This window comes from Procambarus clarkii, chromosome 16, assembly GCF_040958095.1.
Source record: "Procambarus clarkii isolate CNS0578487 chromosome 16, FALCON_Pclarkii_2.0, whole genome shotgun sequence".
Lineage (NCBI taxonomy): Eukaryota > Metazoa > Arthropoda > Malacostraca > Decapoda > Cambaridae > Procambarus > Procambarus clarkii.
Window position 1 is genome coordinate 26,999,951 of NC_091165.1, and position 19,773 is coordinate 27,019,723.

Below are 19,773 nucleotides of genomic sequence, written 5' to 3' on the forward strand. Positions count from 1 at the left end.
CTTTTCATGTCTTTTACAAAGCCTAAATTTCATGATGGCCATTTTTCCTTCTAAGAAATGAGCCTTTTCCTTTCTTTTCCTTTGCCATGCAACCTTGTCCCTTATCCTGCCATATATATCCTTTCACTTCCCTTCCTGTCAACTACTCATTGTCCCCTCTTCCATATAGCTTCTCTCAAACACACATGCCTCTCTTTTTCCTCTCCCTTTACTCATGTCCCTCCTTTTCTACGAGCTGCCATTTACCTTTCCTTCAGTTGCCTTCTCAAAATTATTCTTCCTCCATATTTATCTTTGTAAGTACAGTATATCCAGTACTGAATGTGGATATATATTTACACTTAATATTGTGACCCACTGTACTCACTAGTCGTTCTCCAGAGAGGATCTCCAGAAGCTTGATGAGTTGCTTTCCATCTCGAAGATCAACGTAGAGGTCTGCAATTCGAGCACTAACACGAACCAAGTGAGAATTTACCCATTTACAAAAGGTTTTCTTCTGCACACTCTCACGCTCATCTAAAAGAGAACACATTATTAGCCAACTGCATTAAAAAAATATGCACAATTTATGTACAGAAATCGTAGTTATTTATAACACCAACACAGGGCCAGCTGGATAGGCTGGTTTAATAAAATTACACAAGTTAAAAGAAACATTAGTGACCCCCTTTCTTGGCCTGGGTCATCCATCAAGAATGAAGAAGACTAGCTGTGTTTCCTTGAGTTCAATTAACCTACTGACATACAGTACTGTAGTTAAAACTCGGTAAATTACTGCTTTCTCAACCATAACAAGAAGCTACAGTGTGTAGGTGTAAGCAAGATATAAGCAGCTCTTGTTGACTGCTGTTACATTAATTTCAATAACGTCTGTCCTGTATATAGCATATCTTGAGGTTATCTTGAGATAATTTCGGGGTTTTAGTGTCCCCGCGGCCCGGTCCTCGACCAGGCCTCCACCCCCAGGAAGCAGCCCGTGACAGCTGACTAACACCCAGGTACCTATTTTACTGCTAGGTTACAGGGGCATAGGGTGAAAAACTCTGCCCATTGTTTCTCGCCGGCGCCCGGGATAGAACCCGGGACCACAGGATCACAAGTCCAGTGTGCTGTCCGCTCGGCCGACCGGCTCCCCTAGGTTGAAGTATGTAATTACCAAAGTGTAGTTACAGGATGAGAGATACGTTTGTGGTGTCCCATCTTCCCAATACGCTTTGTTATATGACTGAAACTACAGTACTGACAGTTTAGGCATCCACCACCGTCTCGCTTGTTCCATATTTTCTTGCACCTATGTTTCCTTAGCTTGAATCTAAAGCCTCTTGTTCTTGAAGTTGCAGGTTTGAAGAATTCCTTGTCAATTCCTGTTAACTGTACTATTTTGTATGGGGTGATCATACTGCCTCTTTTTTCTATCGTCTAGCTTTGGCCTATATAATGCCTGTAGCCTCTTCATAGCTCTTGGTTTTCAGTTCAAGAAGCCCTATTATAGCACGTTTCTTGCACCTTTTACAGTTTATCAATGTGCCACTTGAGATATGGGCACTGTACAACTGCTGCATATCCCAATTTTGGTCTCTCAAAAGTTGTCAACAGTTTCTTTATTACGGAGCCCATAGGAATTATCCATGACATTCATGATCCCTTTGCAAGAACTTAATTTTTCTAATTTCACCCCAAAATTCACACAACATTTTTCTCCAAAGGCTATCGGCAATCTTTGATCTCTATTATTTTTATCTTTCTTAATATTCTCTTTATGGCTTAATAATATTGAGCATTAGTACATCATCTGATCTGAGGTATCTGCCATCTACAGTATAGGACAACCCGACATCTTTACGTAGCTTTTGCCAAAATATAGATCACCTTTGGAATTCTCTAATGTAATCATTCGCACCAGGCATGCATCTTTCTTTTAAAAGGTGTACTCTCTCTCTCTCTCTCTCCTAGCTAATATTGATACAAGATGTATAAAATGTCATTAAGCATGCTCCAATGCAAATTACACTGAAGAAGACAATTGCATTACAGAAGTTGGAATTTAAAATGGTATTATTAAGTGCTCCACTGAGCAGACGCCAAGTTATCCAGGCCAGCAGCAGTGACATTCTTCTAGTTTAGAGTGTTCAAGGGAGGATATTGCTTTCACTTGCAGTGCCAACTTCCAAATGAGATACAGTACATTGAAAGTGGACATGGCAGGAAAATGCCGAGACAGGTTATCACTAGTACAGTAGTCTTATACCCACAGGTGCAAACAGTTAGATCAGTAAGAAAATTATCAATATGAAATCTTCATCTTCCATTTCATGACAGCTAAATTTAATATTAATTTCATCACAGATTATGCACTGTAACATCAGTGTTCATACAGCTGTATTATATGGTTAAGTGTCATTTCTGTGTTAATTTGCGATACAACAATGATGACCTATATTGGGGATCGATCCCAACTGATCTGCTCAATTTTGAGTACAGTAAACAGTATTGTAAATAGAAAATGCCAGAAACATTAATGCAATTGAACCCTTGGTAATTTGGAATAGATCCAGTACCATTTGTTTCATTCTATCTTTGTTACATAAGCCAATGCAGGCACTGGAAGTTAATCTTTTAATTTTAAATCTACCCGAATTAACAACTACGAACAGTTTATTACCTTTGAGTAGTTTAATGTGGTGTTCCATAGATGCTATGTATCGGCTTTGTATATCAGGATCATTGCTTAATGATCTTCTGACATTCCTTGTTCGAACCTTTATAAGACGCACCGATTGAGTACACCCACTAGATGGGGACCAGGGAGATATCGTAAATTTCATATCATGAAACGCATCCTCACTACTGGATGGGGATGTAGGAGACTTGTCATGCGGGCTGGAGCAGCTGGTTGAAGTAGATCTCATTAATACAGGCTCACTGCGTGTATCACTGCATGTATCTCCATCACTCTTTGATCCATCTCGGAAATAATCAGCGTTTTGATCAGAACAATTATCAGAATTTTCACTGATACTGCATTTATCTGCAACTGTTAATATGTTGCTGGACAACTGAGTAGAGGTAGTAGATTTGTATTTAATGCCATCCACAGACTCCAATTTATAGCCAAGCATGGCATCGGGTAAATCATCACTTGCATCTGTGCCCGCAGTTTTATTACATTCCTTTTCTGTGGGTACTACACGACACTTGGCACTGTTAGTAGTCTCATTAGTGAGAATATTACCCTCAAAATCACCCAGGGAGTATCTCCAAGCATCACCAAGAGATTTCCTCCATTGTTTTCTCTCTCTATTACATTGTTCCTCCCTGATGATCTGGGATGAACCCATTGACTGCTGCTCAAAAATCTGATCACTTGACTTCTGTGAGCAATCATCTTCCATTGCAGAGCAATTATCTTCCATTGTATGATGGTCTTCCACTTTACTAAATATATCTTTAACAAATACACACACTTATCACGTCAAATTTAAGTTAGATATCGTCAGAAAACGACCATCAATCTCGTCTGGTTAACAAACACTCACTGACGTAGGTGGAGGCAGGATGTTCACAGTGATAACACCACACAAAAGAAGTATCAGTGAGTCAAATTTATTTTAACATGTGCACTTGAACTTAAACCACTTTGGGCCAAAGTGAACCCGCTACTGCTGCTAATGTGAAGAGAAGAGTATACGTAGTTCACTATCTGATCCCATTATCACTGTAAAGTTGCCAAAACCTCATTTGTCTAAATTTTCATGAAAATTAAACCACTAACCCCGAGTAATGTCAAGATATTATCAGCCAAATTTTATTCATTATTTAATGAAGAAAATAAGCCAAACAACCATCAACAGGTACAGAACACACACACACACACACAATTATAAATGTATAGCATAATGGAATTGTCAAACACTCCCTCATGCTTTAGTGACAAGCTATACTGTACCTTATCTTAACTGTTAAGATTGTATTTTGAGGTGCAGAACCTCTATTTTATCCAGGTGTAATTAATCAATAATGTCAATTGATATGAATGGTAGATAAAACTGCCACCATCTCCCCCCCCATTGCATTTATCTACCACCCACACCTCAAACCAAACTCAACCACCCCTCACCACCAACCCCCATCCATGTCACATTCCAGCCACCCCAGTCCCACAAACAGTTCATTTCTGCAGGATATGGACCACTTAGTAACAAACCATCTTCTGAAAATAATTCCTATCAAAGCAAATATTACTGTACACAATAGTAATCAATGACAAATTTCCTAAGGATAAGATAAGTCTTCCTGTGTCAGCCACTCAAACTTCCTCACAAATATAATTATTTGTTAAATTAAGGCAAATGGTAGAAAAGAATAAGCACCAACATTACTGTATTTGAGCACAACAGGTGATGTCTTAAACTGGTTGTGTGGTGGGTAGGAGTAGTAAGGTGTATCCTGTAGACATAATTACCATTTATCACCCACAGGATGAGGTTCCTTTCACATGGGTAATCCCACCTCACCTACACATCAATTACTGACAGCCCTCCAAACTGATGCAAACCATTCTTTTTTTCAGTTTAGTGGGCACATTGAGAAGTATGCACAATTGTATACTATGTAGTGGGGAGCCCCAGCACTAATTTCATACACCTGCATACCCAAAAGCTAACTCTACTGGAGTACTTTAAGGACAGGGCATCTACCCTTTCTCCCTCACTGCTAGTTAATGTGACATACAGCAGTGCAAATGCATCATAATCAATGACAGCAAAAATTCTTTTGTTTGCTAATTATGATAAAATAATTTTGTTTAATCTGAAGTAATGTACCATTTACAGGAAGTTATTCTCTGCCTATAACTTTAGTCATTCTTGCTCAAGAATTATTAATAAAACATAATGACTGCACTTATCACAAATGGTACAAAATACTTACTCTTTAGGAGTAAATAACCTGGGAAAAACCCTGCTATAAGAATAAAGCGTATGGCTAGAAATAGATTAAATCCTTTTACCAATTCACCAACTACCGATACTGAAAGCCTTATTATGGCAAATTCATTACATTTTTAATATTGATAAAATGTGTAATCATTTAGGTCAGAATATAATGATGCAATTAACATGTCTGAATAATTTTCTAGTTTGTGTAGCCTAGAAAGATCTGTTAGAAAAGTATCTACCAAGGGTTAATATGCTAGCAATATTTATACAATAACAGTGCTATGAAGAAAAACATTTACATTAGAGAAGCCACTCCAAAAGCTGGCAATGTATGTCTTAAGGCAACTCACCAGCTAGAGCTTTGATCCTAGATCGCTCGAACAATCTGGAGGAGGAGTTTCCACCATCGTAGTCGAAGTCTTCGATCACTTCTTCCTGCTTGAGGGGGTCCCATCGGACCCCCACACTAATATCTGTTGTCATCTTCCTCTTTCAGACCCTAGAAAGAAAAAATACAAATATAACAAAAATATATCAAACTATTGAATCTCCCACACAGGGAATCTCTTCATACAGGGAATATCAAATGAATAATAAGTTTCTTTGAAACAAATACACAACTAGTGATTTAATTAAATTGTGGCAGCTCCCTCCAGAAGAGTGACAGACGGTATGAAATCAATTTAACCGAACATATGAAGGCTCTGACACACCACTGATGATGACAAAGATTAAGCCACCCAAGAGGTGGCACGGGCATGAATAGCCCATAAACAATTAACTGTGACTTCACTCTATACATAATATTGTATGATGGTAACTTTACATTCAAGTACTGTATCCAATAATATAATTGTTTATTCACTATATTGATCATTTTCTAGGGTTAGGCATTAAATGAGTTGATATAGGATAACAGCTCTTGGCTTGTAATTTGGAACCCTAAAACTATTCCTATTGCCCCCACACCCTCCCTTCCCCTCCTCTATGGCCCCTCCACCTGCCACTTCCCTACCAAGCCCCACCCCCCTTCAACTTTTTCTTCTTTTTAGTTGGTGCTTATCTTGGCAAGCTGCATGATTACGTCAGTAAGAACTTAACATTTCCTGTTCGGGTACGAGTGGGTGGATACCACTGGTGGTTGAAGTTGTATTAAGTTCATAGTGTACATTATTCCCCGCACCTGCTGGGGCAGCCGTGCTGGTGATTGGAACACGTGTGCCTCCACAACACTTGCTCATTACTATGCACCTCTCACCCAACCAAGCATCTGGTACACCGAAAGGTAAAATTATTTTCCTGAAACACGTTGGCTCACTTTTACATCGCAGAGTATTTACAGCTTCTTACTATCATGTAAATGAATATTATTGCCAGATAACAAACCTGACTAAATAATGAATGACTAGTCTAAAATGTTTCGGTCCAGACCTGAGCGATATAAAGACTAAACAGACAAATTTTGTAGAGTACACAACTGAACTAGCAGGGGCAATGTGGAAACGCGGCAAGCGTTGCCAACCATTCATGTGTCCTCACCACACGGTGTTTATGGTCACCATCACAGTTACAAGCAAAGACAACGACCTGAATGCACTTGGGTTACGTTACGTGCGAGTGCTACCTTCCTCCCTCGCTTCTTCCTGCTTTATAACCCCTTAATGACACATTTAAAACATTATTTGGGATAGGAAGCCTGTTAGTTTTACCAAGGTCCTATTAGCCAATGCGCGATCTTCCCCAAGATGCAACCCACAACAGTCAACTAATTTCCAGTTACTGCTACAGCTAGGCAGACGCAATTTCCCTCAAGAATCCCATTGGTTACACAAAATATGTCTAACTTGACGACAGCTTTTCATCAGTGATAAACAATTCACATATCTGGTTCACATTATCACAATTGACAAGATAAATATTTTTAAGTCACTCTTAAAATTACAATTTCTATGAACTGGCTCTGACACACGGCTACTTAAGAATAAAGTATTAACAAAAAATTATCATCAATAATTATAAATCTTGAGACGTGATATAGAGACATTCACTGCACATCTGTGCCAGATAAGTACAACGAGCTCACCATAGCCCGTGCTGTTTGGAATGTTTTGTTCTGAGTAGATGAATCTAAAAAACAACATGAAGACATTCACTGAAAGCTTAATGGTGAAGGTAGAGGCCTCAGACAGAGACCCGATTGTCACATCAGGGCAGAGTAAGCCTACCTACTCTCCCAAAAACACAGTATACAAATGAGGTACCTATACAGTATCTTGTACGAGTCAGTATTCCAGCTTGTACCGTGTATCTGACACTCCGACACACTTAGCACTTAAGTGGGACTAGTTTCAGGTTCAGTTAAATCAAATCAAATGTTTATTCAGGTAAAGTACATACATACAAGGTGAGATACAAACATTGATGGATTTATAGATAGAGCTAGTACATACAAAGCCTAAAACCACTATTACGCAAAGCGTTTCGGGCAGGAAAAACCTAGTCATAGGTTACTAAAGGGCGGAGTTAGCCATGAGGGAGTCACTAACCCTACTGAACTATGACTACACAATGCATAAACCAACCCACTACACGCTGAGAACGATATTCACTGTTACCAAAATGTTTAAGACTGCTACCGAATGAACCGATTGTTGACGAAAACATTGCAACTGCTAGAAATACCAACACTTCTTACAGATTGTATGACATAGACTAATTTTTTCTCCACCTTAGAAATGAATAAATATTTATTTATATGAAGTGCCATACTCTTGAAATACATAATTTTTTTATATGTTAGTATTCTTCTTGCACAAGGCTCCCAGTGTTTGTCATCGTCTCGGTTGTTTGCCAACACTTCTCACTCCAAGACTGGCCCATGGAGCCATACTCAGCGACGTGGCCACAACCTCTGAAGATGCATACAGTATTATACCAGTATTATAGTACCAGTGTTATATTTTTAACAAAAGGGTACAGACGTTTGTATTACAACCCCCTCATAACAATCAGTGGCAATAAGTACTAGGACCGGAAATCACCTAAACCTTTAAAGGAGTACAGGATAGAAGACTGGCGGACCTCATGGAAAGGAGTGACCAAGTGAAAGGTCTTTTAATAATAGTGCCAGAAGATGTAACGTCCAGAGAACGCAACAAAACACAGCGAGTCAGGAAAATTATGGGTGGAAGATAACATTCAAAACAAGTGATGTCACACCAATTGTGGTACTCTTCAAAGTACTGTTGCTACCTTGAATGGTATAGTGCTCTGTCATCACATCAGTATCCAGGCAGGCAAGATAGCGCAGCAAGAAAACATACAGCAATCCTTTATTATACCTAGATTGTACGTAGATGGGGGTTCTGGTGATGGTTCAACTCCGCCAAGCCCGGCTTGACTTTGAGAGCTTGGTCCAACAGACTATTTGCTTGGAAGCGCCCGCAGGCCCACATATCAACTACAGCCCGGTTGGTCCGGCACTTCTTACAGAAGTGTCCTTTTTTCCCTAAAGAGCTCCACTTTTATACCTTTGATGTTCATACAGTACTCTCTGTGCCTGTGGCGCTTCTACACTCCACTGGTTCTATTTTGCATTTCCTACCATATCCCCACTACCTGGTGGGTGTCCACGTTGTCCTCTTATATAGGTATCAACTCTTAAACAAATAACTTTTATACTAGTGCGTTTAGGTCCTTGAACGAGTAATTTCTCAGAGGCCTGAATACTCGAATCAACATAATCTTAACAGAGATGTGGATACCTAGGTCTATTTAAACTGTCTTTGTTACATGCTAATTTGGTTGTTATATCTGCCATCAACATGAGTTTTGTTTGAATGAGATGATGTGTCGCTCTTTCTACCCTTACCCTCCTCTCGGTCCCCGGTGTGTACTAACATGTGTGGCTTGGACGAGAACAACTACGCCTAACACCTGCAAATGGAAGGGGGGGGGGAGCAGAAGGGAGAAAGAGAAAAAATAGTTAAGAGGAAGGATTGGAAAGGCATGGGGAGGAAAACAGGACATGGTGAGGGAAGTGAAGTGAGGCTAAGAGAGGAGAGAGAAGTGAGGTGAAGAGAGGAGAGGGAAGTGAGGTGAAGAGAAGAGTGGGAAGTGTGGTGGGTTGGCAAGAGGCGGCCCCGCGCGAGTCAGTGGGTTATCACGTCACTTACCGGGACGCGGCAGCTCTCCGTCCCGCCCACGCCACCCCCACCCCTGCTTCCTTCACACTAACAACTATTCTCTGCCATATTTAACATTCCCTTTCTCTCCATTCTTGCCTTGTCCGCTTCAACACAACACCACTCTCTCGATGCACGAAGGCTCGGGTCTTGTAATAAAGCACGCTCATACAGTGTCCTCATCACCTTCAATACATCACCTCTTAAAATAAACACTGACTGCTCCAATTCCTCCTGAGGGTTGTGTTGCTGAAGAAGGTGGAGAGGAAGGGAGGGGCATATGAGGAGGGCCAAGGAAATGAAGTAGGGAAGGCAAAGGAGGGGGAGAGAGAGAGAAGTGAATGAGTCGTGAATGGCATACGGGGACAGTAGAGGGAGAATGGTTGAAGGTGGAGGTTTGAGGGGGATGACAGGGAGGGGAAGGTGGTGACACAGGTGTGTGTCTGCAGTACGGCGTGAGGGATATGGGGAGATGGAGCGAGAGATACAACCACTTGGGGGAAGCAATCACCGATGAATATCCTCAAATGATGAAGGTATTACACAATGACTCTCAACCCTCCTGTTTCTCGTCATTTTAGGAACCTATATTAGCTTCCATCATCTCTCACTCCACACTTATGCTTAAAAATACAAGTTTTTAACATGCTTGTGACTATCTGAGGCTCAAAGAGTCCATCAATGTTCCCTTCTTCTACCCTGTCTTGTACTCAACATTTCCTCTTTAACCCCCCTTGACACATACCCTGGGGAACCTTTTATGGCATTACCTTGTCTCCCCGATGCAGTCTTCAAGTGACTCGAGGTTCAGCTCTCTTATTCTCTATATAGTTTAATCCTCAGTTCTGGGACGAAGTTAAATGCATACCATTGTACCTTATGTTTCTTTGTGAGGTGTTTGACGCATGATCCAGAATGTCCCTTGTATATATAGTTTTGTGCATCGAATCCAGACGTGTTTCTTAGGTTGCTAAATGTTATTTGCGGCGGCGGCCGGCGGATAGATACAATTATCTGAACTGATGTCGACTAGCTAATTCTCTGACTATCTCTGCAGATACCACGGGTCTCCTGTGTGGGAACCGACCTGTGAGATTTATATTTATTTAATTTATATGAATTTATATTTACGTTAATTTATATACTTCGATAGCAATTTGTATAATGATAAGTGGACTGTATTTCTGCAATAATCTCAATCTCACAAATCGATCCTCTACACATTAGGGGGGGTTATTAAATTAATATATATGCAGCCAATCAAACTACAGTAATAGCTACATACATTGATGAGGTTCCTTATCTTATAGTACAGCAGGTTAGTCCACCAGGTATAACTAGGGTGTAGACACCAAATTATCCTCTTTGAGGTAGCTTCCATATCACCCAGTAACTGGTGCACAAACTCTTCCTCGTCTTGACCTGTCAAAAGGGCGCTAACTGTGAAGCCAGAATCCTATATATGACAAGTTATATCAGAGAAAACACTATACAGTACATGGAACATTAAAGACCTGGCTTAATTACCTTTAGTATGAGGCGATTTCGCGTTCTAACCGGGTCACCCTATATAATGACATTAATGGCCACTAATGATAGATAATGGGTTTCGGAAAGAACACTTAACTTGATATGTAGACAGCGTGTTGAAAAATGGTACACCTTTGGTTTCCATAACACTACGTCCAAGTAAATTTAACAGGAGCCGTATTTGCTCCCGTGTGCCTCTGGTCTCGTATACACAATGGCTGTTTAACACTCCATACTATTGACGTTACTGGCCGACATTGTCCAGAATGATAGGAGCCGAATTTGCTCCACACGTCTCGGAGGTGACACAACAATGGCTCCCTCCTTCCTCACTGACGCCTGGCCTACTTTGTCCAGATTTCAGAAAGTGATAGAAGGGTCACATTTACTCTACTTTAATATTGATAATTAAGTTAATTTATATAAGATGTTTTTATGATGGTAAAGTCCAAAGACTAATGTATTTAAGAATAATTCCCAGCAAAATAGCTGGTGAATTATAATAGTATGTGGTGATGATATCCCGTTTTCTATAGACGGTAATTCCACTACAAGTTACGTTTTCTATGGGTAACTTGTTTATACAACACAGCTCTTATCTGTCTGTATGATATTATATGGTGTCGGATTTTCCGACATCCTGCATCTAAGCTCATCCCTCATGTGTTCGGAGTTTACACATGTTCTGCACTATCCGCAAACATTGATACAAATACTTCCGTGTCACATTTCTACGCCTCCTAACTCCTAATTGATTGATTGATAAAGATTAAGCCACCCAAAAGGTGGCACGGGCATGAATAACCCGAAAGTGGTGGCCCTTTCGAGCCATTACCAGTATCAAAAGATGATACTGGAGATCTGTGGAGGCGCAACTGCACCCTGCGTGACGGGAGATGTCTCCCGGACCAAATGGTGACCAAATGGTGGTCTCCCTAAAGTAGTCCTCTCCCTACACCTGTCCCCTAACTCTAGCCCTGTTATTGTTGTTTTAGATTCAGGTACTATGAACAAAAATTTTAAAGTAGCACGTGGTCTGGTGAACTCGTATTCTAGCTCTATTTTTCCTATTATAAATACTCTTAATATTTTACGAGCTATATATAGCCCTTCTTGCAGGAATTTTTTTTTTTCAAAGTAGCTGAATTTAAAAACAACTTTCTAGTCTAAATGAATCCACTTACGGGCTATTCATGCCCATGTCACCTCTTGGGTGGCTTAATCTTCATCACTTAATTGAATCTTGTCAGTTTAATCCTGGTTGATTTACACCTGGCCAACTTCTCACGGTGTTCAAGACAGAAGTTGCTAAACCCCTCCAAACGATACCTGCTCAACTAGATTGACTCATACGTCCGGGTGCGAGCAGTCTCGTCCAATAGTCTGGTTGACCAAACCCCCAACTAGGAGGGCTGATCAGAGGTGAGCCGTGAGGGACGTTGATCCTCGAAACCACCGTAAGGTAAAGTTGTAATGAAGTCTCAAGTGGAACTGAAGCAAGTGCCCTCTGACAACCTAATTAGATATAATCTACGCATCCTTCCCTTTACTACATCATTGTTGCTCTACATCCTTTAAATTATTTATTCTCTCCTCTCGTCCCTTCGTTGTTCTCCCGATAATACAATACTTCCTCCAGTAAGTTCATTGTTCAGCACTACCTCAGCTCACACCATACCTTTATCGTATATGACAAACACTAACAATAGCCTACAACTACATAACACCATAATAACCGACTACACTACGTCGCCGCCAGGACATCCTACCAACCACTAATACGCCATCACCTAAACACAGCTCAACTCTCTAGAAAACAACGGAAAACCGAGAGAATAGACAGCGGTCTCTGAAAAGCAGAAGAGAACTCTTGCCCAGTTTACGGGCTCACTAAAGCCCGTGGTACACGGACATTTGCTTCTGAGTAGCTAAATCTAAAACAACAAACCAACATGCCCAGTACAGACAGGTACTGAGAAGGGCGGGGGACCACGGACGGGAAGGAAGGAGAGGCCGTCGAATAACTGTCTGCTCTGAACCCCCCACCCCAACCCCACGGCTCCACCGCAGCTCTGTCATGTCATCATGTCACCAGTGTCCGGGAAGTGTATTCTCTCCCCATCGCCCTCACTTCCCCCACCATTAATCTCCCAAGCCCACCCACTCTTCATTCTAGCCTGAATACTTCAGGTACTGCTAGATCAGCGTCATTTATATGAAGGTTTGCTTGCTTTTGTGGACATTTGCCGCCGCTTGAGTGAGTTTGTAATCATTACCCAAAATAGGCTGAAGATTTTAACGTCCTCTGTGGCTTCTCCACTGTGAAGGCTCTGGTTGATACCTGGTTGATGGGGTTCTGGGAGTTGTTCTACTCCAAGCCCGGCCCGAGGCCAGGCTTGACTTGTGAGAGTTTGGTCCACCAGGCTGTTGTTACTGCTCTACTTCACAAAGGTCTCCAGAACAAGACACACTAAGAGTAGGTGGTATATACTCTAGGAAGCTCTAACACAGGTCTCATCCTGGCTCTATCTCCAATTAATACGACACTTCCCGGGCCTCTGCTTCAGACTCCACGGTTACGGGGAACACAATGCTAACTACTTCCTTGCGGTTTGTTTTGTCGTGTTGCAGGCACTCACTGGGAAGATTGTTTTTATCCACCTGGCACGGATAATGAGGTTGGGACCTTTGTGGGGGCTTCCTCCGGGGACAGCCTCAGTGTTCCCTAGACTGAGTTCATGTCAGCCCCGCGGGGGTGCGCGGGGTGTAGGGATGGCAAGATGTAAAAGCAGATTTGTTATCTATTTTATCAATGTAGTATGGTGTGTATGCTCACTGATCATTATACCACCTTCTAGGCTCAGATCTCAATCAGGTATTTCACTCCCTATTCGCTCGGGCGCTTCTATCCTCCACCGGTGGTTACAGGATCAGTCGATTTCAAGACTTTCAGGATTAAAGCTTTCCGTTACCACAGTCCATCAAGATTGTGCCATAGTGCATATGGTAGCTACTCTTTAATGGGCTTAATTTATACTTCCTACCATCTCTCTCACTCCAGTATGTTGTAATTTTGATGTGAAGGTTTTGAACCTGACATCCAGTATTTACCATGCGAGTGTGTATTACGCGTCTCTAGACTCCTTTCCCATGAGTATCGAGTGTTCGGCTCCAGTTGTTCAAGTGTTTCATTTCACTTTCAGTAAAGGCTCTGTCTAATTTTCTGGCTCTGCTCTCTCGCCTGTCTTGAAAGAGGATGAGAGTACCCAGCTCTCGCAAGTCAAGCCTGGCCCCGGGCCGGGCTTGGGTAGTAGAACTCCCAGAACCCCACCCAGCAATATCCCATTCGAGATAGCACCAGTGACTTAAAGAACACCATCGATTGTGTGGCATCTCTACTTTTGAATACTGCTATAATCCACCCAGTTAGTGTAATAAGTCAGTATCGGTACCAGCCAAAATATTGTTATCGCTACGTCTGTAAGAGACACTAAAGGAAACAAACCTGGCATCACTGGAGGAGAGGGGAGTGCATACTCAACACCTACATGTTCGAAAGATTAAATAGGGCAGAAAATAACACTGGTGTAAACACAAAAATAACAAGTGAAACTAGGTACCCAAGTCAATTACATACGACAAATCCCAATAGACAAGGATTTGGAAAAGTGTTCACCAGTCGATTAAAGGTTTAGCGGCGGAACGTGAGAGCTCACGTTCCATCCGGCAAGCACAACTAGTTGAGCACACACATCCCCAGCCCTCCCAACCCGCTACACTAATGCGCTCAATGGACTCGGCCGACGTTGACTTCACCACCACACCCCAATACCATCACAACCAATTAGGAGGAGTCCACCCACTACACCACACAACATCGCCCTCATTGTGACCGCCTAACACACCATACAATCACGTTTTCATTGCCTCCCAATATGTAATTCACGTCAATATAATTATAAGGCTGCTGTACAAGTTCTAACCTACACCCACCTCCCTACAATAGGGAGCCGGTCGGCCGAGCGGACAGCACGCTGGACTTGTGATCCTCTGGTCCTGGGTTCGATCCCAGGCGCCGGCCAGAAACAATGGGCAGAGTTTCTTTCACCCTATGCCCCTGTTACCTAGCAGTAAAATAGGTACCTGGGTGTTAGTCAGCTGTCACGGGCTGCTTCCTGGGGGTGGAGGCCTGGTCGAAGACCGGGCCGCGGGGACACTAAAAGCCCCGAAATCATCTCAAGATAATCATCTCAAGATAATCATCTCAAGATAATCATCTCAAGATAATCATCTCAAGAAGATAACCCTCACCATCTTGTCCTCGTTCTTGCACAGGCGTACAGAAGAATTTCAACAGCACCAGATCATCAGATTTAAAGTAGATTATGTTGAACCACCACCATACAAGGGGACAACCAGTAATGGCCCACCTCAATTATGTAAACCATTTTGTGTGGGTGAATTCATTTGAGGTCATGCGTTTGTTTTAATATGTGCCCCTATTGCCTAAGGTGTTGTAAACGTGACCCAGAGAGCACCACAAACAGGCAACAGTAAGAAAAAAGTTTACTGTCGTTCAAACAATGCCAGACGCACATTTGAAGAAAAGTGATTTTCAACCCATACACGGTATTATTAATCACTTGTTAAGTTGTTTCATATGTTAACTATTAAATTTAAATTTTGTGCATAGTTGGAGTAAAATTGTCTAATTTGTAACCATTGTTGCCAGTTATGTTTGTGCATTAATAAAGTATTTTTCCAATCTAAGGATTGCCATGTCCTTTCATAATATTCAAAGGTTATATTAAATCTTCACTTATTCTTTCAAGACTGACTCCCCAGCTCTTTTAAAACTTATTTTGTATTTCTGACTTGCTGGTAAAGCCTTCCAGGTTGTCAATATCGTATCTCAAATATGGTCACCGAAAGTGTGTGAGCATGACACTCTGAAAATGAAAACTATTCAGCCAAGCCTTACATCCAACTGACTATTCCACGGCCTCATTACACTGCTTGTCAGGGGCCTTTAGGTCCACAAGCCACTCCCGCATTTCCATTTAGGACTACACAGCTTACGTCCAGTAAGCCAATGTTCAAACCCTTTTAATACACAACCGTCTACACCGGGCACTTTGGCTGTTGAATGACAACTTATGTGGTTGCTGAAGAAGCTACCCTAATTTGGGTTGTAGTTCACGTTAAGAGACTACTTATAAGGTTCGTGTAGCGGCACCGTCCTCCGCCTGTGTCGCCGTCACCCTCCCCTCACCACTCACACCCAGCCCTCACCACACTCCCTTCCCCTCACACCAACACCCAGCAACAAGGTCACACACACACTCACGCGATCTCCCCACAACACCTCGCCTTCGCTGCCACAGTCAATAGTACACACACCTGCTATATACACACAACACCTTGACTAATCAGGACCAGTATGGCCAGCGCCAAAACTTACCCTTAACACTGATCTGAAAGTAGAGTATATACAAGAGTATTCTCTTAATAAAACGTATAATAGTCAACGAAATATTAAAGACAACAGTGGGTGGACTATTGTTGCGAAATAGGTTACTGATAAAACACACCTCCAAAGGCTGCCTGATAAACCAGCTTGCGAGTCATCGGAGCTCGGTGCCACCACAAGTAATTGGTGCGGTGGTGTCTAACAGCCTGATTGCACAGACTGGCAGCCTGCAGGCCTGGTCAGAGACCAGACCGCGGGACACTGATTACACTGATCCTCGGAACCAACTCAAGGTTATGATAGCCCATCTTTATCCTGGATTGTACCTGGATGGGGTTCTGGGAGTTGTTCTACTCCCCAAGCCTGGCCCCGGACAAGGTCTGACTGGTGAGAGCTTGGTCCAACAGGCTGTTGCTTGGAGCGGTTTGCAGTCCCACATGTCTACTACAGCCTGGTTGGTCCGGCACTTCTTGCAGAAAACTATCCAGCTTTTTCTTTAAGACTTCTACTTTTGTTCCAGAAATATTTCTTGTACTTGCTGGGAGGATATTGTACAACAGTGGACCTCCGATGTTCAGCCAGTGGTCTCTGTGCCAATGACACCTCTACTCTTCAATGGCTCTATTCTGCATTTCCTTCCATATCGTTCAATCAAGAATGTTATTTTACTGTGAAAATTAAGGACCTGTTCCTCCAGTATTTTCCATTTATATATAATTTGGTACCTTTTCTCGCCTCCTTTCTAGAGCACTTTTGTATTAACACAGTCAGGTACAAGGCGTGTTTGGGCAGCTACACTTCACTGTATGAACGGCTTCACAGTTGGTGGCGTGACAATGTTGAGGTCTCTTGTCCCTCAGGAGGCCTGGTCGACGACCGGGCCGCGGGGACACTAAGCCCCGGAAGCACCTCAAGGTAGCCCCCACCCCCCTTCGCCTGCGTCCGGATGGACCCCCCCCCCCCTTCCTCCGCCCGTATCCAAGAGCAAGAGTCGTCTTCCAGTGTCTGAAGGAACAAGGGCTCTCGTGTTTGTAGCCTATATTGATATATTGATTTTCACTCATTCTAAACACCTCCCCGCCCGAACCTCAAATCCTACCCGACCTCTTTATGTCAACTCAGGCTAGGATTTAATATACACACACACACACTTAAATGAATAATACAAGCTAATGTTTTAAGATACATCAGCTAATGTTTAAGATACAACAGCTTAATTGGTAATGTGCAAAGTACGTAAAGGTGATTTCCATGATCAATGTCCAGGCATTTATCTCTGGCTAGGCCTAGTTGACGGTCTGGTCAACGAGGCTGTTTAATGTCGCTGCAAGCAGTCTGACGTATGAATCTACTTGATACCTGCTGCTTGATGGGGTTCTGGGAGTTGTTCTACTCCCCAAGCCCGGCCCGAGGCCAGGCTCGACTTGTGAGAGTGGTCCATCAGGCTGTTGCTTTGAGCGGCCCGCAGGCCCTCATACCCACCACAGCCCGGTTGATCCGGCACTTTTTTCGTAGAAAAACAATCTAGTTTTCTCTTGAAGATGTCCCCGGTTGTTCCGGCAATATTTCTTATAGTCGCTGGGAGGACATTGAACAACCGCGGACCTCTGATGTTTATCACAGTCCGGATTTTCACTGGTATTGTTTAAAAAAAACTAAATGTACTCCTACCTTTCCTTCCATACTCCTTTCCCTTTACTTCACAAGAACAATATTTTACCAGCTAAGTTATAGGGGTATAACTAGTACAGCCATTTACGTGAACAGATCAAGTTATAGGTTTTCGGGGAATAGATTATTTATACAGGAGGAAGGGGGGGGGGAGATGGCACTTTGACCCTCAAGCCTCATCAAAGCCCCCCCCCTTCCCCCCCTCCGCTACTGGCCAAGCTGGAGGCCATCACCATAAACCAACCTGTGGTATTGACTCTCTGGTATAACCCTTCCTCTTAACCTCCAGGTACAGGTGGCTACTGCTAGTGGTTAGGCTGCTCGGCATCATGTCTCGTCTCTGAAGGTGTTCAGGAAACATTTGAACCGCATATTATAGCCCGGAAGAGGTCGTCACTCCGACCCCTCCACACATTAAGCTCCTCACATCCATCAACTTTAACAGCAGCGATGCTCTTGGCTTCAAACTTCGGTATTTAATATTTCGTCATATGTTTTAGAGATTGTAAAGAAACCCGATTCTTGCAATGTCAGCGTTTGATACTCGATGGTTCAAAGTGGTTGGGCACCGTTCTTTGTTCCTCCTATACCAGCTCCTCCTCATAACCTCTCCAACTGGTCAAGTGCTTTCTTCTCATAATTACATTACCTTACCGTAGATAAGGTATACAGACCTTTGGCAGTCATTATCTCCTATCAGACCTGTGTTTGGAACAATGTAGTCTTAACAGAGATGGGGATACCTAGGTCTACTTAAACTTCACTCTTGTTACCTGCTAATTTGGCTACAATGTCTGTCATTATGTTGGGTTATATTTATGCGAGACGGTCTCAATACAAGAGATTGTGGCTACGTTCTACACTCTCAATTCAAGATCTTGGGTTCGATCTCCGCGCGGGACAGAAGTGATTGGGCACATTCCTTTCACCAGATGCCTGTGATCACCTAACAGTAAATAGGTACCCGGGCGTTAAGCAACTGTTGATGAGTTGCATACTAGGGAGCCAGTAAATTTGACCTTGGGCGAGAGGGGAGCCTCGGTACAAGTATAAAATATACTGTACTAACATGCTTATCAAAATCAGTAGTAATGAATGAACAAATCTTCATCATGCAATCTATTCTGTTTGACAACCAAAACCTTAGGGGGTAAAAACTGGGCAGAATTATGAACGACCAGTCCAGCAACCTGGAGGTTGATCAGTCCAGCAACCTGGAGGTTGATCAGTCCAGCAACCTGGAGGTTGATCAGTCCAGCAACCAGGAGACCTGGTCGACGACCGCTTAGCCCCGGAAGCACCTCAAGGTAACCTCAAGGTAAGGACCACTCTTAGTGCCTGTATATCCTGAGCCATATTTATAACTAATATAAATGTGCTTGGGCAATCACTTGGGATGAAGCACGTAAACACGACACACTCCAACGCGGCATTAATCCCATTACAAGTGACACCAGCACAACTGACACCATTAGCAGTCAATTTCACATTCTTACGAAAGCAACTAATCGGCTGCCTGACAGTTCATGAATATAAATGTTATAGTAATCCTCAGAGCAATGCCGGCGAGTTAACACCAAGTACACAACCTGGCAAAACAGTTGATATATGCATTACAACTGCACGAGAAATTATACAAATGAATTTATAATGGCGTGTAGAAGAGGTGTAGGTGTATTCAAGGTGTAGAAGAGTGTACACTGAGTGTGTGTACTCTCCTAGTTGGGTTTACAGGGGGTTGAGCTCTGGCTCTTTGGTCCCGTCTCTCAATTTTGAGAGACGGGGACCGTCACTTCGTCATAATAATACTGTCAATCAACTGGTGTACAGATTCCTGAGCCTACTGGGCTCTATCATATCTACAATTGAAACTGTGTATGGAGTCAGCCTCCACCACATCACTGTGGTGAAGGCTACTTAACACTACACACGTGTGTGTAGTGTAGTGGGTGGTGGTAGTGACGTCTAATGGAGTAGG

General features: G+C 42.6%; 1 protein-coding gene across 29 annotated transcripts in view; it reads right to left on the reverse strand.

Annotated features, from left to right (window-relative positions):
* Positions 1–19,773, reverse strand: part of beta-Spec (spectrin beta chain) — a 117,392-nt gene that overhangs the window by 36,295 nt on the left and 61,324 nt on the right. For 23 of the 29 annotated variants that reach the window (XR_011228750.1, XR_011228749.1, XR_011228748.1 and 20 more), the window contains exons 1-2: positions 2,666–3,682; positions 368–519 (exon numbers count right to left, since the gene is read on the reverse strand). Coding sequence is in view for 5 of the 29 variants with exons in the window: in XM_069325367.1 (XP_069181468.1) it covers positions 368–519; positions 2,666–3,416 (903 nt within the window). In the remaining 24 variants the exon portion in view is untranslated. Of the gene's footprint in view, positions 1–367; positions 520–2,665; positions 3,683–5,290; positions 5,440–19,773 lie in introns of those variants that run through there. The other 6 variants (XR_011228753.1, XR_011228752.1, XR_011228751.1 and 3 more) reach the window with 1 other exon arrangement.